The sequence below is a fragment of the Temnothorax nylanderi genome, unplaced genomic scaffold, assembly GCF_030848795.1.
Source record: "Temnothorax nylanderi isolate EJ_2023f unplaced genomic scaffold, tnyl_v1.0 TNYL_tig0022_pilon, whole genome shotgun sequence".
Lineage (NCBI taxonomy): Eukaryota > Metazoa > Arthropoda > Insecta > Hymenoptera > Formicidae > Temnothorax > Temnothorax nylanderi.
The window spans coordinates 1,827,134-1,851,604 of NW_027249084.1; the positions used below are offsets into that span (position 1 = coordinate 1,827,134).

The window sequence follows — 24,471 nt, forward strand, 5'->3', positions numbered from 1 at the left end:
TCAACCTTTATTCTTGTAGATAGGAGTATCAATTTTTTATGAGTAGTGCTCGTTCAAATTTGAAAATTGTTTCCAATAACTCTCTCTCTCTCTAAAAAAAAAAAAAAAAAAAAAAAAAAAAAAAAAAAAAAAAACCGTTTATTAATTTCGGGATTGCATTAAATTAACACAAAGGTGATGCGCAAAGAGTTAACGTGGTTTTTAATGAGTATATAATTATTATTTCTCGTGATAATAAAAGAATATAAAAATATTTGTTTTTTTTAATTTTCCTCAACTTTATCGATGCTTCACTTTAAAAAATAATGTAAATTATGTATATTACATCCGCTCAATGAACATGTGAATATAAAAGTTTAATGAAGCGTTGGAGCATTTTTACTTCATTATATGTTTTTATATCTCCCAATATCCAAGTAAAGTACGCAAAAGTATCTAAAGTAGGTAGGTACTGTGAGCTAGAATGCGAAATATACCGAAAACAAGAGATTTTGCCAAGTAAGAACCTAAATTAAGGTAGTTCGATGATGAAGGGCCGAAGTCAAAACAATGTTTATAATTTTTTTTTTTATGATTATAAAAAAATAGAATAACGCATCGCAAAGCTTCGTAACGACGTAAAAAGACCATTAGTAAATAATTTTTACGTTGTAGAATAATATTTTGCCTGAAATAGATTAAATAAAGTGTGTGTTAACGCGTCGCTTGACTAGTTTTCAACTTTAATTATTAATTTAAAAAAAACTGTACGGTGGATCGTGTTCACCTTCAACTATAGGCTTCCTCACAGTGTCCTCTTTCCATCGATATATATTGTTCAGACATTTTTGGCAAAAGATTTTTCGCAAACTCGTGTTATTCATAGGAAAATAACCTCTTTTCCTATTAGACCAATGTTAAAATCATTAAAATCACCTAATTTTAAAATTAAATATCTTGAGAACGGGACGGTGAATTATCTTTTTTCTGGGCTTAATCGATTCAGGAGAGTTCCTTTTTTCGATATAAAAAATAAAACCTATCACTTTTGGCAAAAGTTGTTCATCATCGTACTACCTTAAAAGAAGCTCACTTTCTACCTCGTGCGCATTCTAAAAGCTGACTTCGACTGCATGAAGTATCTCGAATCTACGAAATTGCGACGATATTTCACACTCTTGCTTTTCAATTTGAACAAACTGCCCCGAAAGAGAAAAAACTTCGAAAGATGAATTTAGGTAAAAAGTTCTATACATTTTCTATGAGTAGTATTATGTAATAAATAACATGTATCTGAAAAATTTTCCAATTTGCTAAACTTCCACATTCTCTCTTAATTTTACATTCTCGAATACGCGAAATGTAATATTCAAGGAATTTTCAATCCAATAAACATTTAAATAGAAAATATAAAAATTTATTACAAAATAAAATCATATTTATTTAATTTTCACTCCTTTCGTATTTTATAAAAACATTAAAAAATGGATTACGTATGTCAAAAAACTGAACAATCTTTAAATAAATATTCCTTTGGATTGAAAATTGGATTAATTTCATATCAAAATGGTATACCTAAAATTGTTTAATTTGTAGAGGCCCTCCACCACCCCCGCTGATTAGAATCAGCGGTCCTCTTTTGTGTAAATGTGTGCTTCTTTTATTGTTTTTAAAACAAACTTATTTTTAATTAAAATACAATAAAAATATGAATATAATACAATATAAGTATAATTGTAACACAAATAAAATATAAAATTTGAAAAAGACAATGTACAAAAAATGAAATTATTTATTCATTTATAATAATTTACAAACGTGAGGTTACATGAAACCATCCGCATAAAAAAAATTGCACTACAGTATAGCAATAAAACGATTAATTACACGTTATTCATTGCAAATTATATACTTTAGAATATTAAAAGAATATTAGAAACTTTATGTAACACGAGCATCTTTAATCCTAACATTTCACACATACAATTTAATTATATTACAAAAATATAAAAATACAAAATTAAAATAATATTCAAAATACATAATAAAAATAACATTATTAGCAATATAATAAAACAATTTTAATTAAACGCGGGATTATACGAAAGCGTTCAAAATACGTATAATAACATATTTTTACTAGACCTATAAATGTTACTCATATATTGATAAATGGCAATAATTAACCATTGGCTCAGCTAAAGCTCGAATCTTCAGCGTTTTATTTATTAAATGCCCATTATTTAATAAATTAATTAAATGCTGTGAAAAATTGACGATAATTTTAAATACCGAATTTAAATTAAAAATTACCTTAAATTATTAATGACTTTTTGGTACTCAAAATAAAAATCTGAATTTTTAAATTGACAATAAAAATTTTGAAATCAAATACTTATCAAAGACGTTCTCGGTTTTCGTCGCATGTCCGAACGTATAGTTCCTCCTTATCTCTATTCTTTATGACTGCACCTTAACTTCACGCGGTAGGATCGGTCCCGACGCGGGAAACCGATGGAATCGAATCAAATTGAATCGATTGATCGAATGGTTTGCGCAACATAAACGAGTTCCAACGTTGACTGCAGATAGCAAGGAGAATTAAAAAAGAATTTTTTTTAAATTCCCGATTTATAAAACACTTTTCCGTATCATATTTCTGTTTTAAAGAGTTCTAAAGAAATTCGTTTTATGTCACCAATTCTGAGTCCTTTTTCAGATACAAAAGAAATTCTTTTTCCAATGGCTTTTTCTATGCTTTATTTGAACGCTATTTTGTATCTGAAAAAGATTAAGAAAGAATCCTTGAAAATCGAAAATATGCAAATATGCAAATATGCGCAATATGTATAATTAAATGTGCATTTTTAGAATACTTTTTCGATAAGACAAAATTCTATTTTGACTTTACTTTACTATCTGCTTTCTAAAAAAATATGCAGTTACATAAAAATCCGATCTCTGTAATACTTATTATATATAGAGGGTGTAATGGGATCTATGGGACGTACTTTAGGGGGAGATAGGTCTCATTAAAAGAATTAAGTTTTGTTAAGAAACCCGTGTTCTTTGACGCTGAGGAGCGTATCTTTGTTTAGAACATCTGTGAGATAGTCAATCGGTCGTACGACAGTGGTGCAAAGCGCCCTGCAAAAGTTTCCGTAATTACATTATTATTTTACATTATTTCTATCTAATATTCTTGAAATAGACTTTCGACATTTTAAACAATTTATTAAATTTAAGAAATGTGAAATATAAGAATTGATTTTCTTCTAAACGCCTCTTGATTGAGATTAGCAAAATCCCAAGCAAAACAGTCATGATGAGGTCAAAGTGATGTTAAAGTGATTTTTAAGCGATGAATAAAGTCGTGATAACGTCATTATGAGTTTTATGTTCTACCTAGAATCGCTACGCTTTTCAGGAAGGAAGAAGAAAGTACGGTAAGTTGGAGAAAGTTATGACCGATTGACCTAAATTCTTCTGCTAAACTCATTTTTCGACTAGCAGCATTAAAGCATTAAAGATAACATTCAGTTGGTGAAGATTATTGGTATCTTTAATCTGTGCATAATCGAGCATTAGGGTCATCGAACATTTTTAGGTACATATTATAAATATCAGAAAATAGCATTTTTTTTCTCGAGTAGCCAAATCTGTTCAGAACAGATTTTGAAAGTGTCTGCTACAAATTTTGTATAGAATGCCAGCAGAAATATATAACAGAATCTATTAACAGAATATAGTATATTGACTACAGAAACTGAATAAAATATATCATTTTGCAACCATTTAAATAATGTATTCCATTTAAATGTCTACGAAATGACAGATTCTGCTCGATTTCTGTCGACAACCTACTATCAGATTATATCAGCAAACTCTACGGACAAAACACGAGTTTAATGCAAAAACGTAGATGATCTGTTGCAATTAATATCTGAGCAAATCTACTGTCAATTTGAGAAACGTCAAGCGACCGAGAAATAATGAGAAGCCATCGAGAACGGAGAAGCCGCCGGTGGAAAGGGAAAGTCCCCCACACCGCGTCAATTCACGCGCGAAGTTCTCAGTTCTCATTCGGATATTTGCTCGCGCGTGTCAAGCTGGTGATCATCGAGGCTCTCCGTCTCTTATAACTGATCGCGACTGCAAATCATAACAATCAGCTAACTGTCGAGTTTTGAACGATCGACGATCAGTTGGGAAAGGAATAAGTGACGAAGATGGCCCGAGAACCCCCGAAGTACGAGCTTCTGCCGGAAGAGAAGACGAGGGAGATGCTGAAGCTGTTTAAGGGCGAGAGGACTGGCTTTGTGCTCGTTGGTCCGAAGAAATACTTCTTCCCGTATAGATATATTGAACAGGGTGCCGGATTCTATAATTTCGAAGCCAGGCCGGATGATACGTGGATTTTGTCACATTCCAGATCAGGTCAGTATATTGATTGCAATAGTGATTTCTTGACACGTAGATATTTCTAGCGTGACAATTAATATTCTATAGACGCGAACGATAAAACATGAAGATTTAAATTACATAAAAACATTACGACGATATTTAAATTTAATCAGGCTTATTTTTTATTTAACGTCCTAACTTTTTAGGCGTCTTTTAATTAACGTTCTAATTATTTTTCAAACGTTTTATCCTAATTTTCTTCAAAATCATTTAATTAATTCTTCAACTTTTTAAAAATTATTTTTAAATGTTTCTTAATTAAATCTACGCTAATGTATTCTATTTATTTCAATCTTTTCGAATTTTATTTTGAATCGTTCTAATGAGCGAAAAGATAAATTGCCTTTTTTGATACGCGATAAAAGAAATTGTTGCTTTTGTTATTTTTAGGAACTACTGTAACGTCAGAGCTTATCTGGCTGTTGGCTAACAATTTGAACTTTGACTTGGCAAGAAAGCGCCTACTTACAGAGAGGTTTCCATTTCTTGAATTTAGTATGTTTAATCATCCTGAAGTTACTCGTGAATTTTTGTCAATGAATAAGGAGGACATTGCGAAGCAAGAGCTATGTCTGGAGATAGCCAAGCCCGGTTACGAAGTTATTGCTAAAATGCCGTCGCCTAGATTCATAAAGAGCCACTTCCCTTTCAGTATGCTCCCTGGACTTTTAGATGTTGGTTGCAAGGTAATAACTGAATGTAGAAAATCAATGGTCGAATCGTCACGACGATAAAATTATTGCCAGTCAGGCCGATTCATACGTCTTAGTTATTATTTCGTACTGGCGAATTACAATTACATTGAATTTGATACACCTGGCCAAGTAATGGTGCTCCAACCGAATAAAAATTTCGGTGTTTCCATCTTCTATTATTATTTCTCTAATACAAGTTATTGCGATAAATATTATCACATGTCTCAGTGGTCGAATTGGTACGACACCTTCACGGAATGAAGGAGTTTCCAGGTTCGAACCCTGGCTGAGGTAATATTTTTCGCAATAAATTTAATAATTTAATTTAAATTATTTTAAAAATGAGATGCTTATATATATAAGTATCAAAGATTATAAACGTCTTGACGATTAATCGGGCCAAAATGAATGTAGAAAATTGAGGAATTTATTAGTATAATAAATGTCACCCTTTATGACTTTGCGACGCTTTTTTCGAAAGGTCGTCTACGTTGCTCGCAATCCGAAAGACGTTGCAGTCTCTTGGTATCATCTTAATTGCGCAATGAAGACTCAAGGATATATCGGCGATTTTGCCACCTTTTGGGATTACTTTCAAAATAGTTTGAGTAAGTAAAAGATGTTTAGATGAAGCAATAAGTGTTTTTCATTTCTCTCTCTCTGTGTCTTATCATAGATATTTGTGTTATTTAACACTTCTACGGATGTCCAATCTTTTCCTGTAAGTCTTGTCTAGGCGATTGATTTGTTATACATAATAAGCATTCTTAAGGAGTTAATATATAAATATGAAGCAAGAGATTAAAAAATTTATAGCAAAATCAATGTTAAAATCACAAATAAAAAATATATTTTTTTTATTTAGACGAAAATTAATATAATAGGGGTTTTAGAAATAGTTGAATATGAATATGAAGTTGAACGTTCAAAATTTAAAATGCCGAATCCATACGCACAATATAGCAAAAATTTGAACATTAAAATTCTAGTAAATTTAACAAAGAAAAGAATTTAAAATAAAAAACTTAAGAAAAAAAAATTCAAAATTATATTCTTGCGCTAGAACATTAATTTCAGCGATGGCTCCTGATTTATGCAGTTAGAACTTGTTGCCTCTCAACAACGTTCTGACCAATTTATACAGCAACTAATATACAAATGGGTAAAACACATTGTGTATCTACTTTCCTTTCGTCAAATTTTATTCTAATCTTATGAACAAACTTAAGGCAAAATTATGTACAATTAAAAGAAAGGAAAAAAGTATTACTCTCCAAATTCGAACAGCTTCAGCTTGCAAACTATTCGGAATGACGAATGTCTGAGTAAATCTTTTTTTTAGAATGACCTATATATTATGACTTTTCAAAAAAATCAGTGATCTCTCCTCCTGAGGCATTTTGTATATCTGCTTATATTTCTGACAAAAAAATGCATTGGCTTTATATTTATTTTTTTGGGAGGGGGGGAAAAAGAAGATAAACATTCTTAATATAATTTGTTCTTTACAATTTGTTCTTCCAGCTCCCTGGAGTCCATATTGGGCACATTTAAAAGAGGCGTGGGCCTTGAGAAATAACAAAAATCTCCTGTTCATGTTTTACGAGGAGATGACACACGTAAGTATTTTATTTTTGTTCTCAATGTACCAAATATACATTTTCAACACATATTTAATATAATATTTTATGAAATAATCTCTTTATTTCAATTTTTAAAAGTGATACGTTGTATGAAATAAACTCTTCTATTTTTCTTTCTTTATTCGTTCTTATCTTAACCATTTAGTGCATACAATGTTAAAAAAATGTTTTATGATATACTCTAATATATTTTGAATAATGAAAATAATATGATTATAATTCATCTTTTTACTTCAAATATTTAAATTCCAAACTAAACTCATATATATTAATTATATAATAACTTTTTTGTTAAATAATTAACATCCTGTTGCTTGCTCTTTTGATTTTTATATAAGAATGTAGAGAAAATTGAGTTAAACGTCTTCTAGGATTTTCCGAAAGCAATTAAGAAGGTAGCGAAATTTCTGAATAAGACATATACTGACGAAGAAATTAGCAAGGTTGTGGATTATCTGGACATTAAGAATTTCCGGAACAATCCGATGGTCAACTACTCTGAGTTGCTTGCTTGTGGGATCATCGCCGAGGACAGTTTCGTGAGAAAAGGAGGCACTAATTGGAAAAATATATTTACTGCGGAAATAAATGCCAAGGCAGACAAATGGATCGAAGAAAATCTCACAGACACCGATTTGCGTTTCCCATTTTTCAACAATAATAACAACAACATAAATGACAACAATTGAAAAGTCGTCAAAAGATCAGAAAGATTTTAATCTCTAAATAAAGTTTAATTATTTAATGAATGTACATGTATTTTACGCATTTAATAAGAGGAATTTAATTGAAATAATTACACACAGAGGGCTTATAAGAGTTAATAGTTATTGATAGTGTCAATTATGTACAGAATGCCGATATTACATATTGTTCAAATAAAAGATTACCAATATAATAAACATTAATGTCATTAATTAAAAACCTTTTTAGCAAAATATAATCGTCAAATATATCATTTAGATAAAGCTATAATTTTCTAATAGGCTACGAAAACACATCACAATAGAGTAATAAATATTTCATAAATTTTATTTATTAAATATCTACAACATAAAAAATGTTTGAAGAACTTACTTCGTTCTTTTTTTGTTTATTACTTACGCCAGGTTTTTATGCTTTATTATGGTTTGAAGTTCGTCTTATGCGACTTAGAATTTACGTGAAATCACAACAGAATTGTGTGTGTATATAATTTAATGTATATATAAATTTATACAAAATTATCTTTTCAAGAAGATAAAAAAATTACGCCAAGTACACGAGCTCCTTGGCCGGTATTCATAATCTGATCTTATTTCAAGACCGTCTCAAGTAATGTTTTAAGTTGCTAATACGGTCATTTGATTGGCTGGACGAAGTCTTAAGACTGCCTTTGACCAGACTTAAGATGATCTTAAATATAAGATCCGACTATGAATACTGGCCCTTGTATCTCTAATTATTTTCTGTGCAAAAGCCTATTTTATTATCTTACAAAAAACGAACTTTACAAAGGCGGAAAAGATTTAATATAAAAAACGCCAATAACTCATAATCCCGTAAAATAAGAAACCTTACAAAGGTGAAAAGAAGACATGCCAAGTACATAAAACAAATATGCAAAAAATATATACAAAAAAATATCTAGCAGTATGTAATAGATGTTTAAAAGAATTGAATTATTCAAAGATAAATTGTTCTAAAATAGATATGAAATTAATACAATTATAACTAAGTATTTTAATACTAAAAAGAGACCTAAAAAAAGCTTAGCTGTAAAGAACTTACTTCAAAAATATACTGCTAATTAATGGGTAAAACTTCAGTGTACTTAAGTATAAGAATTATATAATGCATCTAAAAGTATATTCAGCAAAAACTTAATGTATCGAAAAGTGTACGCAAAAGAAAGTTTTATACATCCAAAGGTATATGCAGAAACATTTTAATGGATTCAAAAGTATAAGCAGCAATAGTTTAACGCATCTACTGTTATTTCATGCAAATTTGAAAACGCAAAAAAATTATTATAGGACTACAGATGATTAAAGATCAACTGGATTATAGTGAAGAAAATACTTGGTGTGCCCAGGTTAAGTTCATTTAATAAGTACAAAAGAACTGATTAAATGAATAAATGTAATTAATTCTAATTAAAGCCATCTTAATGACTTTAAATTTAGCTTAAAGATTTTAAAATTAATAAAAAAATAGGGACTACAGGTAATATTCACTTATTATATGTACTACATAATTTTTTAAAATTACGTAAAAATATATCAGTATATATAATGATGAATGATGATAATATAATTATCCACCAATTAGATCTATGAGTGCCATGATTTGTATATAGTATTTATTTGCTAACTGATTATTGTTTTCATTAACCTGACATTTTGAAAAAAGGTAAGAATTTTAACTAATACAATTATTTTATTATTTAATTTGCTTGCAAATTTTAAGAATCTCGCAGAACATGTTGAAATTGTGTATATAAAATTATTTATATTGTTCTATAAGTATTATCGTATGTATTGAATCTTGAGATTGCAATGAAATTTACTGGCTCTTATTATATTTGAAGAAAATCATTTGTTCAAATGTATTTAAATAAATGTAGAGATTATAAATGTATTTAATTTATATTTTTTATGTACAGGATAAATTTCAATATAATTAAAGATTTATTTAATTAATAATTTTTACGTTTTAATTGTGACATAATCAAGAGACACGATAATGTCTCGCGCTTAGTGCGGAAAGGGACTACACGCGAAGACGCGAGTAAGACGCGCGAGCCGAGTGCGATAGAATTTTACGATTCTCGTGGCTGGCGACGCTAGCTCGAGCAAGAAAGAGACTGCAGATCAGAGAGAAAGATGAGTGTTCACGTTTTGGCTGTACCCGAATCCTGTCGGTATGTGCACGTTTTTGTGGTGCTATGTCTACGATTTTTTATTCTCTTTGGAAATAAAACCAAAAAATCGTGAATCTAACGGAAGAGAACGAAAAAATCGTTGACATTACATAGTGGACATAGAACGGAAGAGAACCACAAAAACGTGCACATACCGACAGGATTCGGGTACAGCCAAAACGCGGGCATGACCACTCTATCTTTCTCTCCGCTGCAGATGTATGTCTGCGCTTTTCGGCCGCTCGAAGCTGGCCGAACGCCGAGCACACAGCCGCCGCACAGTCAGATGGTGGAGGGTCCAAGTCCCAACAGTGTCCACGAAAGAACAGTACTGTGTAGACCTACTACTCTCTTGCTGATAAACAGTAAGTAGTATGAAAATCGATAGAAATTAGTTTTTCTGATTAATTTTTTGATTCAGTTGCGAGTTAAATTTCCGGTAGATAATTTATTCTTATATTCACTGTGTGACCTTTTGTGCGACTTATTGTTAGATCGCTACAACCTATATCAGAAAATGAGATAAAAGATACATTGAGTAAGATAAAAAATACATTTCGGAAAATTTTAAACCCATTCTACAATAACTGTAAGAGTATGCGATAAGACGTAAGCAGTAAAAGTTGATTAACTACAATCGATTATTCTTGGATTGTAAAAATCTTATTAGTCAATAGCTTACTCCCAGGTAGCACATACACGTTTCAGAAATGTTTTATAAGCGTTTTTCCGAAACGTTTTATAACCGATTTCTAGAAACGTTTCTCATGAGTAAAAATGTCAATTCGAAAAACGTTCGATGGAACGTTTCTTTTCCGATAAAATAACGTTTAAAAAACTATTATATAGAAACGTTTTGTTTTAATGATAAAGACATTTTAGATAAAGACATTTAAAATTCCTACTTTTCACGTCTTTTGAACGTGTTTATGACGTCTTTGAGACGTGCGTGAGAATGTTCTACAAGCTTTATGCATATACCATCTAAAATAACGTTTAAAAAACTATTATATAGAAACGTTTTGTTTTAATGATAAAGACATTTTAGATAAAGACATTTAAAATTCCTACTTTTCACGTCTTTTGAACGTGTTTATGACGTCTTTGAGACGTGCGTGAGAATGTTCTACAAGCTTTATGCATATACCATCTAAAATAACGTTTAAAAAACTATTATATAGAAACGTTTTGTTTTAATGATAAAGACATTTTAGATAAAGACATTTAAAATTCCTACTTTTCACGTCTTTTGAACGTGTTTATGACGTCTTTGAGACGTGCGTGAGAATGTTCTACAAGCTTTATGCATATACCATCTAAAATAACGTTTAAAAAACTATTATATAGAAACGTTTTGTTTTAATGATAAAGACATTTTAGATAAAGACATTTAAAATTCATACTTTTCACGTCTTTTGAACGTGTTTATGACGTCTTTGAGACGTCCGTGAGAATGTTCTACAAGCTTTATGCATATACCATCTATGACGTCTATTCTTTTTCGAAGAAATTCCTGAACTGGTGCACATTCGTGCAATGAGTTAAGGGGGAATATATACACCCAGCAGGGTCCGAAAAATCGATTTTTCAATTTTTACATTTTCTTTATGTTTGATATGTTAAGAATGTCTGGTGAAAATTTCAAGTGGAATTTCCAAAAAATTACAAAGTTATAGCCCAGAGAGTAAATGCATTCGTTGGACGGGTGCCGCGTACGTCGCGTCGGGTCGCACAGGTAGCAGCACGACGCGTCGCTCAGGTAGCACGGTCTAACCGTCCCTTCGGTCTTATTGTGCTCGGATCCATTGTGTTTCTTGGTATAACGGTATTTTATTGGTCTTTCATAGCCTGTCTCTGTCATATTTTAAAAGCAACGGCTATCCTGACAGAAACTTAGCGTGCTTCGTCAATAGCTTGCCGTTCGTGTAGCTGTGCGTTAGAGCAAGTGTCGAAGCCTTCGTTTGTGAATAAAGTATTCAGGAGTAAAGATGGAAGAGAAAAAAGGTTCTAGAGAGAGCCACAGATCGGGAAAATTTCGGAAAGATCGCAAAAGGAAGAAAATGCCGCCTAAAAATCGATACGATGCAAAAAGAACTGAATTGAATGTTAGTGCCAGTGCCAAAAAATTGAAAGGTGCACGAGACGTTCCAGTGCCAGAAGAATTAAGCATCGGATATCGAATTTTGAATTTTGTGACGGTGTTTTCTGCTTTGTCAGAATGTATGAAATGCAAAACGTGCGGAGGTGACGTACAGTTCAAATCAGAAAGCATCCGAAGACTGGGATTCAAAATTTTGGTTTTGTGTTCATCATGCCAGCCGTCTTCCATACCTTCGTACCCTTATATGGGCAACTTTTTACCATTACAGCTCCACAGACAGCAAGCCTGAACATAATTGCTTCGACTCGTGGTGCAAGTGACAACAAGCAAAAGCTAAAGGGGAACTGCGTAATTTTCGTCACGATTATTTCTTATTCGGCATTACCGGACTCGGTTTTGATGGTCATCAAACCGATATACGAAGACTTCAGTAAGGACACGTTATTGGAGCGCTGTGTTAGTGGTTATACGCAGAACAGCAACGAAAGCTTTAACCAATTAATTTGGAAGATAGCTCCAAAAACGATGCACAGCGGGGCTGCAATTGTTGAAATTGCTACGTACACAGCAACTTGCATATTTAACAATGGAGTCACATCATTACTACAAATAATGAACGTCATGGGAATTTCTGTTGGACCGAACGCACACCTGTACGCTGAAGGCGAAGATGACCGCCGCATAGAGCAAGCCGAGGTATGAGCGCAAGAACAAACGAAAGAAGGGCGACTACGGCGTCGACAACAAACTTTAGAAGATATGTGGGCGTACCTTCCACTTCGGAAAATCTATATTATGGACCTGGTATCGATGACTCTGTGTAAGTTGAACAAATTTCATAATTTATCCATCGAAACATTTTCAAACGCATTTTTTCTTAAAACAACGTTTTTTAAACTGGTATTCAAAATATCTCGAAAACCACTGAACCGATGAACTTGGACTTTCTCGTGGTTATTGTATAAATTATCTATCGCGTGTCATAGGATTTTTTTTTCAATTCTTAGTTTTTATTTTTTAGGTAAAAAAGGAACGAATTTTTTCTTGAAAATTGCTACGTCGATTTCAAGCGCCCGCCATTTTGTAAAAAATCGATATTTTTAAAATCGGCTATGACACTCCAAAGATAATAGTATCCATTTTCATTTCCTGTTTGATTTTTTTGTTTTAGATGATTTTTGACGAATCGCCGCTGGGTACCGTTTTGGAACATTTTTTTACGGCACTCCGTAGTCGATTCCAGTACTCCGTGAATTTGCAACATTTTGTAATAAAAAAAATTTAAAACATTCTTGAAAGTGTATATTTTTAACTACAAAAAACCCGAACCCGATAATTCCAATAGTTCCCCTGAAAAAAATTCCCGAAAATTACCTTCTTTTTTCATTTCTAAGGTAAAACAAAATTATACTTGTCTTGTACTCTAACTCAATTGTATTACTGATGTGCACCAGTTCAGGAAGTTCTTCAAAACGAAACACGTATAAATGTTCTTTCAATGGCCACGTTCAGCAGAACGTTTATTTTGCAACTGTTGGAAGTTTTCTAAGCTCAGATTTGTCCGATGACAAATAGATTAAGACCGGTAGGACGAAATTAATTTGTGCAATAATAATTAGTGCAATATAAATTTAAATGTTTCAAAAAGGCTATTAAAGCTACTATGTATATAGATAAAGCAAATTATAATTTTGAAAGGAAAAATTTAACAAATAGATATTTTTGTTAACTGTAGAAACGTAAAAAATACGTTTCTTAAATTATGGTTTTAAAAACATTTTTGTTCAAACGTTTCTTAATGGTTCTTTACGGTTATATAATTATGTATACGTTCAAAAAACGTATATAAAAATAATATGTGCCACCTGGGCTGTGCTTACGCGTCTTACATCTACTCTTACGACTATTGTAGAATGAAACTTTATAGTCATTTAGAAATTAAGCGTAACTCTGGCGAATGTGAGCGTGTAACTCTGGCGAATCTAAATTGTGTAATTTTTTTGTTCTTTCTTTTGTGCTCGTGCACGTGTGTGCCACGTGGTAGTAGAAGAACACAGAGCTCTCGATATTTCAGATTTATAAAAGAACATTCTTCTACATTAACAAAATTAAAAAATAACTGTTATTTTCTTTAAAATAATTCATTATTTAATAATGATATTTGACACACACATGCAGACTATGTAATAATGTCAGTACTAGCAATGCGAATGGAAGCAAGATAAACTTATTGTTAGATTATACATATAATCTTAACGCTATAATTATTAATATATATAATATTATAATGCATTTTAGCATATGCTAAAAAGGAAAGGATTATTATTCTCCATATTTTTTGTATTCTTTTAGAGAGACAATATGACAACCCACAATAAATCTTTAAATTGCGAGAATTGTAATCGATATCCCTACATTGGCAGAGTATCCGTAGGAGAAGAGGATAGTGTTGACTTTGTCTATCAATTTGTGAAGAAAAGATTTGTTACCACGAGAAGAAACTATCAGAATTTTAGCACGATCTATACTTCCTGTTACATAATTGGACCACCACCCTATGTAAAATATGGCGAAAAAATTCCTGTACCATGTTCTTTTGGAGAAAAATACGTCGAAGTATGTGTATTTCCTGGTATTTTCTGTTATTGTCCTGTACAAAGTAATCGCTATCTATAAATTTAAGTTACAAGATTTTCTATTTGACACATTTCGATTTTCTAACATAGCCGAGAAAGAATGATTTTGATATTTCAATATCTCCGTGGCAAAACAAAGATTACATGAGATCGTATATTGATGTTACTCCATGGTATACACGGGACCATATGACGAGCGAAAATAATTATATTGGTATGTAATATTCGAATCGATAAATAAGATATTGTTAAAGAAGATACGGTTTTTTTGAGTAGAGAGTATAATTATATTTTCTATTTTTAAGATATCGAGTTTCATGAAGCTGTATATCCAGTCAGAGTCTCTATTTACGAAACAATTCGTCCTGGAGGCGTAATTCAAATTTCGGCTCAAGATTCCAATAATCACTGGATTCAGTTGTGGGATGAATCGTCTGAGATTGTACTCTCAAAATCAAGATTATTTTCTCCACCGTTATCGCATCCGTGCGACTTCAAAACAAAAATGCTCAGACTAGTGTTCAAGGATAGCTCACATAAATCTTATACAAGACTGGAAGCCGCGATGCTTATCGGTACATCAGATTTGATCCTTCCTAGAAATCCTAACGAGAGTTTAAGTAATCTGTTAAAAAGAATTAACAGCATGTACTCTCCACACCACGACAATGTTCATAATTTAACAGCAGGTTCAAAAAATGCGCACTTGGATATAGTTCATCTGCAACTAAATTTTTCTGAATATTGTGTTATTTATAAAAGGTATTACTATTGTACATTAGGTAATATATATATATTTAAATCCTTTTTTTCTGTTAATAATGAAAATCAATTTGTTCCGATGATATTTGCAGCGAAATAAGAAGGATTAATTATAAAAGTAATTTGAAGCACAAAAAGTGCAAAAAGGCATCTCAAGAGGTAATCCCTGGATATGTGCAACCTCTTGGACAGAGATACTCGCGTCGTATTCTATCGAAAAGTTATAAGGAGCCATCGCGTTGCAGTTTATCTACGCTTCCAGTAAAGTATTCTAAGAAGTCTATTTCTCATCACAATATTTATTGCATTGACATTTCGTACTTTGAGTATTAAAGTATTTATTTTGTATTATATTAATTATATTTTATCTTTACAGAATGAAATACTACTAAAAATATTTAAATACTTAGATTTGGTCACATTATGCCGCATGAATGAAGTAAATAATAGGCGCTTTGATATTTTAACACGGAATCCTCTACTTTATACACGTTTGAACATGCGATGGATTGAATCTGACAAATATATGTGCGATATATTTTGTTATTTTACACCTAGATGTAAATATTTGCAACAATTAGATCTTACAAGAAGCAACTTTGATGTTGATAATTTCGTGAACTTTCTTCATAATTGCGGCAGGCGTTTAACGCATTTAAGATTAAGTGGCTGCCGCATGGATTTAAATCCTGTCCTACTTGAAATTTCAGAGACATGCAAAAATTTGAAAGGTATATGCATATAGTAATATGTATATAATTGTCAAGATTATGGGTAAATTGCATAACAACTAATACAAATTTTTCTTAGAATTGGACCTAGATCGTTGTACTGACGGATTATACGACGAAGCTTTTTCGTATCTCGAAAGGCTAAATAATTTGGAACATATAAACTTTTGTGATACATATATAACAACTGAACGTCTTTGCAAAATACTGCAAAATAATCAACGGATGCGTGAGTTACTATCGGGAGATGCAATTGATAGCTGTATAAATGATGCAGCTCTAAATTCGTGTCGTGACTTGGAAGTAATATATTCACTGAACTCTCGTAGTCTTACATCTCAGGCTATTAATGCTCTCGCTAACTGTAAGAATTTACGAAAAGTGAGCCTTTTTCTGTAAGTGTGTGTGCTACATTTTTTTTTTAAATACACATTATTGTATTCTTTATTGAAATTTGTTTGCTTCTCTTGCGAGCATCTTGAAAAAGTTACATGAATTTTTTCTTCGCAAAATACTGTACTAATTATATATGATTTTTGTTGCAGAGCGGAATACTCATATTTTTGTGGCACAGACGAATACCCAGCTACTGATGACAGCTTATTTAGATTACTTCCTTCTTATCAACACTTGCAAGAAATTTATTTGTTCGATCCTGTCCTCACTGATCATAAGTTGGAATTATTAGCGCAGTGCAGGCACTTGAAAAAGTTATATCTTTGTCGACAGAGAGATGACCCTGATATACATCATATTTGGTCCGTTATTTTGGAACAATGTCCTAAACTGCAGGAGTTTTATCTCTGTTACTGTAATATAAGTGATCAATTGGTTAATCAATGGAAAGAGAAATATCCGCATGTATCCGTCTATACATACGACAGACACTCAGACCGATAATTTGAATAGTTTTTGTTTACTTTTGTTTACATAAAATGAAGTTTATGTGTACTATTTTGAAATATAAAAATTAAACAATTTTTTTTAATTATCCGGTGCACAAGATAGTACAGAGAAATTAGGATTTTTCTGCGGAATAATTCGCATGTAGCTAAATTTTTGCATGGACCTTTATTTCGTCGTTAAAAACAATATGTGAAATGTCTCCATCGATGTGATTACTGCCAAAAATTGTACAGAGGGTCAAAGGTAAAGAATAATAGTTTTTCGCGAATATTTCTTTATTCATTAGTCCTACGGCAAAAATAGTTATTACAAAATTTGTAGCTTATAAAATTCTCTACAAAAAATGTTCTATAAGTTTTTTTTGTACAAATAATACTTTTCACGTAATAAATTTTGCAAGATATACGCTGCGCAGTAAATTTACGGACGTACTGACAGACGTCAAATAAATTGAAGCGTTGCACAAAAAATGTCATATCTTTTGAACGAATCATCGTACAGAAATGTTCAAAGAATCGTTGAAAAGTAGAAACTTCCAGCTTTTTAATGCAATTTGGTTCGTTATTCTATGATAATTTTTGAAAATTCTACGATGGTTTAAACAAATTAGTTACATGCATTTTTTGCCTTTTTTCATAAAATCAGTCACAAGTAGGTTCCAAATTATTAAAAAAAAAAACCGCCAGCAGCATATTACAGTATACACTTCATACTTGGACCGTACCAGAGGAAAAAAATTACAAAAATTTTTTGCTTTAAAATCAAGCTATTGACATTTTCAGTCATTTTTAAAATTTTTGATGAAACGTTAAAATTAAAATCGTCATAACTTGGCAAAAAATTGCGCTAGAAAATTTTTTAAGAAAGCAATCGAAAGCTTGAAATGTTTACTTTTAGGTCCTACATCGCAATAATCCGCCATTTTTTTCAATTTTTATTTATTTTATGTAAATATGCGAGTTGTCGCGAAAAATCCTGTTTAAACAAAGAACTATATATTTACTTATAGTAGTTTTGTATAAAAATTTACGTTTCTCAGAGATAATGCACCGTTTTCCACACCACCTCGGAGGTACAGTGCTAAGCGCGTTTTTTTTACGTGATGTCCCCGTTAGGTCTTATCTATTGTTTTTGTGAGAGAAATGAAACAAATCAATTTCCATAGCAAACATTCTTTTGCAAACGTAAAAAATCACAAATTTTGCTATTAAGTTTCTGCTTGTTCTTCAATTCCCTCCGTTGGGTCGATATCCATAACTTCTGCGTCAACTTCTTCAATTTCTATGACTTCCGCCAAGAAATCTGCAGGTTCGTCTTCGTAGCTATTGATATAGCATTCTTCGATTGCATCAGTTGCTGCGTTAAGGCAAGACTGGCCATGGCAATGTCCACACACTGCTGAACATTTTAAACCCATTTTTCTGGAGCCACAATTAAATCCGCAACTTTTTGAGCAGTTGCAAAAAATGGAGTTTAACAGAGTGTCCGGAGCAGGTGGTAGCAAAGATGGAATCGGCTCCAAAATATAAGGAGGAATTTTTGGGAAAACGAGATGAGATAACATCGTGCTATAGGCGTATTTTCTCATACTACAATATAAAAACAGATTAATCCTAATATGCTGTTTTGCGAATAGATATAAAATTATTCATTCGTATTGCGCCAAATGTAGCCAATATATATAACCGTCCGTAATACCGGAAAGCTGGAATTTTACCTGGTAAGGTAATGTAAAGAACTGTACGTTGTACATTCATTTTGTGAATATATAAGTATTTGTTGTTAAGTTTTATTACTTTCATACGCTTGTCACTCTTTACTTTGATATTATTGGAATCACAAAAGTTTTTTGAATTATTAGTAATATAACTTTCATTTTTAGTTGGAAAAATTATATTTTTAACTAGTTACCGTTACTCAAAAAGTAACGAATCGTTACTATTTTCGTCACTGTGTTTAGTTTAAACAAAAAACTAAATTTAACAGGTCCAACCATACGTCTACTTGTTAAGTTAAATTTATTAAAAATAAGGATAAAGATAAAAAGTTACGATTTTAATAGTTTTTTGTTAAATAAACAAACTCGTTGAATTTTACCAAAATTCTTTATTACTCCTGTGTTTTATGAAGTAAATGCTCTTCTAATTTTGTTAATGTTTCTTCATACGATAAAGGACTATTTGTATCACTCTAGTAAAATGCATACATTCTTGACACATTAATATGGGATAATAATATTGTAGCATCCATTCAATTTAAACGCTGATAAATTCCCTCAAAATTGTAGTCTTTCTCTCTCAATTGACAATTTAACTAAACTTATAAAATTTAATGAGAGACTCAAAGATGATGATAAATTAAGAAAAGATATGATGAGCAAAATACAAAAAATAATATTTACTAATTTTCAAACATAATATATATGTTTATTTGTAATTATTTATGAAAACATTACACATGTAGCTTAATAAGTACAACCAATTATATTTTCAAATATTGTTTTCAGAATAACAATATTCGAAAATGCTCAGACTATGTATAGATAAAGATAAAGTTGTTATACTAACAATAAGTCTTTAATGAATATGTTAAAAAAGTTTATTACAGCAGAGATTGCAATAAAATTTACTGGCTTTTATTATATTTGAAGAAAATCATTTGTTCAAATGTATTTAAATAAATGTAGATATTATAAATGTATTTAATTTATATCTTTCATGTACAGGATAAATTTTAATATAATTAAAAGATTTATTTAATTAATAATTTTTACGTTTTAATTGTGACATAATCAAGAGACACGATAATGTCTCGCGCCCAGTGCGGAAAGGAACACGCGAAGACGCGAGTAAGACGCGTGAGCCGAGTACGATACGATTTTACGATTCTCATGGCTGGCTAGCTCGAGCAAGAAAGAGACTGCAGATGTCTGCGCTTTTCGGCTGCTCGAAGCTGGCCGAACACCGAGCACACAGTTGCCGCACTGGCCGCACACTAAAGCTATGTCCACACAAACTTGCATAAGCCCATAAACATAAGCATAAGAGAATTGATTGGTCCATATGCATGTGCATAAGGAAATAGACCAATCCGTTTCTTTATGCATATGGTTATGCACCTATGCAAGTTTGTCTGGATAGACCTTTACGCCACGCGGCTGTTCGCTGCTGTGTGCGCGCGTCCGTGTCGGATGGTGGGGGGTCCCAGCTCCCAGCGTCCACGAAATAACAGCACTGTGTGGACCTACAAACAGAATTAGTATGCAATAGTATGTGCTCACCACGTGTTTCAACATTTTTCTTCTCTTTCATGATTTTTTCATTTTATACGGAAAAAATCAAAATTTCCTCGCCGATAAACAGTAAGTAGTATGAAAATCGATAGAAATTAGGTTTTCTGATTAATTTTTTGATTCAGTTCCGAGTTAAATTTCCGGTAGATAATTAATTCTTTTATTAACTGTGTGATCTTTTGTGTAACTTATTGTTAGATCGCTATAACCTAGATCAAACAATGAGATAAAAGATACAATAAATAAATAAAAAAATACATTTTGAAAAATTGTAGTCATTTAGAGCCGATTTCACAGTCTCCGATTAATAATATGATCCTCCGATTAAACTTACCCTTCATCTCCTTCTGTCCCCCTTATTAGAAAGAGCCGAAGAGTGAGTTTAATCGGAGGATCATGTTAATCGGAGACGGTGAAATCGATCCATAAAAGCGTAAACGTAAGTGTAGCGAACGTAAGCAATTTAAATTTTGCAATATTTTTTCTTTAGTGCACGTGAACGTGAGTATGCCGTATGTTCTTCTACCGTATGATACACACTACCACGTGGTGGAACATGTTATAACGTGTATCGGAAAATGAGATAAAAGAGATACATTGAGCAAGATAAAAAATACATTTCGGAAAATCTTAAACCCATTCTACAATAACTGTAAGAGTATGCGTAAGACGTAAGCAGTAAAAGTTGACTAACTACAATCGATTATTTTTGGATTGTAAAAATCTTATTGGTCAGAGTAAGCTATTGTAAAAATCTTATTGGTCAATAGCTTACTCTGCTTACGCGTCTTACATCTACTCTTACGACTATTGTAGAATGGAACTTTATAGTCATTTAGAAATTAAGCGTAAGTCTGGCGAATGTGAACAATCTAAATTGTGTAATTTTTTTGTTCTTTCTTTTGTGCTCGTGCACGTGTGTGCCACGTGGCAGTAGAAGAACACAGAGCTCCCGATATTTCAGATTTATAAAAGAACATTTTTCTCCATTAACAAAATTTAAAAATAACTGTTATTTTCTTTAAAATAATTAATTATTTAATAATGATATTCGACACACACATGCAGACTATGTAATAATGTCAGTACTAGCAATGCGAATGGAAGCAAGAAGTTAAAAAAGAAAGGATTATTATTCTCCATATTCTTTGTATTTTTTTAGAGAGACAATATGACAACCCACAATAAATCTTTAAATTGCGAGAGTTGTAGTCGATATCCCTACATCGGCAGAGTATCCGTAGGAGAAAAGGATAGTGTTGACTTTGTCTATCAATTTGTGAAGAAAAAATATGTTCCCACGAGAAGAAACCGTCAGAATTTTTACATATTTACTACCTATAACATAATTGGACCACCCGGATCCTTTAATTATGGTGAACAATTTCATTTACCATGTTCTTTTGGAGAAAAACATGTCAGAGTATGTGTATTTCCTGGTATTATTTGTTATTGTCCTGTAAAAAGTAATCGCTATCTATAAATGTATGTTACAAGATTTTCTATTTGACACATTTCGATTTTCTAATATAGTCGAGAAAGGATGGTTTCGATATTTCAATATCTCCGTGGCAAATCAAAGATTCTATGAGACATGAGTATATTGATGATACTCCATGGTATACATACACACGGGACCATATGACGAGCGAAAATAATTATATTGGTATATAATATTCGAATCAATAAATAAGATATTATTAAAGAAGATACGGTTTTGTTGAGAAAAGAGTATAATTATATTTTCTATTTTTAAGATATTGAGTTTCATGAAGCTGTATATCCAGTCAGAGTCTCTATTTACGAAATATATAATCCTGGAAGCGTAATTCAAATTTCGGCTCAAGATTCCAATAATCACTGGATTCAGTTGTGGGATGAATCGTCTCAGATTGTATTCCCGACATCAAGATTATTTTCTCCACCGTTATCGCATCCGTGCGACTTCAAAACCAAAATTCTCAGACTAGTGTTTAGGGACAGCTCACGTAAAGTATCTTCTACAAGACTGGGTGCTGTGATGCTTATCGGTACACCAGATTTGATCCTTCCTAGAAATTCTAACGAGAGTTTAAGTAATCTGTTAAAAACAATTAACAGCATGTACTCTCCACACCACGACGATGTTCACAATTTAACAGCAGATTCAAAAAGTGCACACTTGGATATAGTTCATCTGCAACGAAATTTTCCTGAATATTGTGTTATTTATAAAAGGTATTACTATTGTACATTAGGTAATATATATATTTAAATCCTTTTTTCCTGTTAATAATGAAAATCAATTTGTTCCTATGATATTTGCAGCGAAATAAGAAGGATTAATTATAAAAGTAATTTGAAGCACAATAAGTGCAAAAAGACATCTCAAGAGGTAATCCCTGGATATGTGCAACCTCTTGGACAGAGATACTCGCGTCGTATTCTATCGAAAAGTTATAAGGAGCCATCACGTTTCAGTTTATCTGCGCTTCCAGTAAAGTATTCTAAGAAGTCTATTTCTCATCACAATATTTATTGCAATGACATTTCGTATTTTGAGTATTAAAGTATTTATTTTGTATTATACTAATTATATTTTATCTTTACAGAATGAAATACTACTAAAAATATTTAAATACTTAGATGTGGTAACATTATGCCGCATGAATGAAGTAAATAATAGTCGCTTTGATATTTTAACACGGGATCCTCTACTCTATACACGTTTGAACATGCGATTCATTGAATCTAACAAATATATGTGCGATATATTTTGTTATTTTACACCTAGATGTAAATATTTGCAACAATTAGATCTTACAGCAAGCAAGTTTGATGTTGATGTTTTCGTAATTTTTCTTGATAATTGCGGCAGGCGTTTAACGCATTTAAGATTAAGAGACTGCCACATGGACTTAAATCCTGTCCTACTCAAAATTTCAGAGACATGCAAAAATTTGAAAGGTATATGCATATAGTGTATGTATAAAATTGTCAAGATTATGGGTAAATTGCATAACAACTAATACAAATTTTTCTTAGAATTGGATCTATTTAGTTGTTATCGCATAAACGACGAAGGATTTTCGTATCTCGAGGGGCTAAATAATTTGGAACATATAAACTTTATTCATACACGTATAACAACTGAACGTCTTTGCAAAATACTGCAAAATAATCAACGGATGCGTGAGTCACTACTATCGGTATCTACAAATGATGATGCAGTTCTAATAGAGTTGGCAAATTCGTGTCGTGACTTTGAAGCAATATATTTACTGTACCCACGTGGTCTTACATCTCAGGGTATTAATGCTCTCGCTAACTGCAAGAATTTACAAAAAATAAAACTCTATCTGTAAGTGTGTGTGCTACATTTTTTTTTAAAATACACATTATTGTATTCTTTATTGAAATTTGTTTGCTTCTCTTGCGAGCATCTTGAAAAAATTACATGAATTTTTTGTTCGCAATTAAAATACTGTACTAATTATATGATTTTTGTTACAGATACCAATACCCAGTTACTGATGACAGCTTATTTAGATCACTTTCTTCTTATCAAAACTTGGAAGAAGTTTATTTGCTCTCTGCTGTCCTCACTGATCACCGGTTGGAATTATTAGCGCAGTGCAAAAACTTGAAGATGTTATATCTTTATGAAGCAAAACTTGATATACCTGATAATTACTCTGTTATTTTGAAACAATGTCCTAAACTGCAGGAGTTTTATCTCAAGTTTTGTAATATAGGTGATCAATTAGTTAATCAATGGAAGGAAAGATATCCGCATGTGTCCGTCTATACATACGACCGAGCATACAACGACAACTGATAAAATAAAGTTTATGTCTACTATTTTGAAATATAAAAATTAAAAATTTTTTTTATTTATCCGGTGCACAAGATTGTAAAAAAAGTTAATGTTTAATAAAAACAAAATAGTGGTATTTATTTATAATTTTATTATTTTCGAACACTTCTTTCTGTTTCTTTTTTTGTCATAATTTGACTTTTTTGGGCAATGATGTCATTTTTTTTAGAAATATTGCAGAAGCTACATTAATAACATTTTCAGTAAATTCTTGGTTTCTTTTCCGCAACCGCATGTCTCTTTCAAGAATTTGTTTGAAATTTGATCTCCTGTGATACTTTTTTTATAGCCACAGTTTTTAAATAATTTTCTGTGAAGTTTGTGTTGTAAATTTTTATATTTTGCTGAAACTAAACAGCTTATCAAAACTATCCCAGCAAGCAAGAAACATTTCAACTACATTGCAGCAACGCGCATTAATGCAATATAGTTGAAAAGTTAATTGATGTTACTTGCTTACTGGGATACATAATACTGGTCGACATATCAGATGCGGATTGGATT

The 24,471-nt window shown here is 31.7% G+C and overlaps 3 protein-coding genes and 1 pseudogene across 5 annotated transcripts; all 4 read left to right on the forward strand.

Annotated features, from left to right (window-relative positions):
* The first annotated feature begins 3,398 nt into the window (after positions 1 to 3,398).
* Positions 3,399 to 7,683, forward strand: LOC139769491 (sulfotransferase 1E1). Its single transcript, XM_071700598.1, has 6 exons — positions 3,399 to 3,425; positions 3,815 to 4,416; positions 4,834 to 5,129; positions 5,620 to 5,746; positions 6,663 to 6,757; positions 7,153 to 7,683. The coding sequence occupies exons 2-6, from the start codon at positions 4,209 to 4,211 to the stop codon at positions 7,468 to 7,470; spliced, it is 1,044 nt and encodes a 347-aa protein (XP_071556699.1). The 5' UTR covers positions 3,399 to 3,425; positions 3,815 to 4,208; the 3' UTR covers positions 7,471 to 7,683.
* A 2,208-nt stretch (positions 7,684 to 9,891) lies between these two features.
* On the forward strand, positions 9,892 to 17,222 carry LOC139769492 (F-box/LRR-repeat protein 4-like). 3 transcript variants are annotated; one of them, XM_071700600.1, is made up of 8 exons: positions 9,892 to 10,048; positions 14,137 to 14,400; positions 14,511 to 14,634; positions 14,726 to 15,182; positions 15,275 to 15,443; positions 15,559 to 15,913; positions 15,993 to 16,308; positions 16,459 to 17,222. In XM_071700600.1, the coding sequence occupies exons 2-8, from the start codon at positions 14,146 to 14,148 to the stop codon at positions 16,811 to 16,813; spliced, it is 2,031 nt and encodes a 676-aa protein (XP_071556701.1). In that variant the 5' UTR covers positions 9,892 to 10,048; positions 14,137 to 14,145; the 3' UTR covers positions 16,814 to 17,222. The 3 variants fall into 3 exon arrangements, with proteins under 3 accessions (XP_071556701.1, XP_071556702.1, XP_071556700.1); XM_071700599.1 differs by lacking the exon at positions 9,892 to 10,048 and adding an exon at positions 13,202 to 13,369; XM_071700601.1 differs by lacking the exons at positions 9,892 to 10,048; positions 15,993 to 16,308; positions 16,459 to 17,222 and adding an exon at positions 11,184 to 13,369 and having other exon boundaries at positions 15,275 to 15,448; positions 15,559 to 15,694.
* LOC139769525 (uncharacterized) lies at positions 11,913 to 13,075 on the forward strand (annotated as a pseudogene).
* A 2,781-nt stretch (positions 17,223 to 20,003) lies between the features above and the next one.
* Positions 20,004 to 24,046, forward strand: LOC139769493 (F-box/LRR-repeat protein 4-like). Its single transcript, XM_071700602.1, has 8 exons — positions 20,004 to 20,180; positions 21,274 to 21,534; positions 21,645 to 21,777; positions 21,869 to 22,328; positions 22,419 to 22,587; positions 22,703 to 23,057; positions 23,136 to 23,451; positions 23,604 to 24,046. Exons 2-8 carry the CDS (start codon positions 21,283 to 21,285, stop codon positions 23,926 to 23,928), a joined length of 2,010 nt encoding a protein of 669 aa, XP_071556703.1. The 5' UTR covers positions 20,004 to 20,180; positions 21,274 to 21,282; the 3' UTR covers positions 23,929 to 24,046.
* Positions 24,047 to 24,471: the final 425 nt, after the last annotated feature.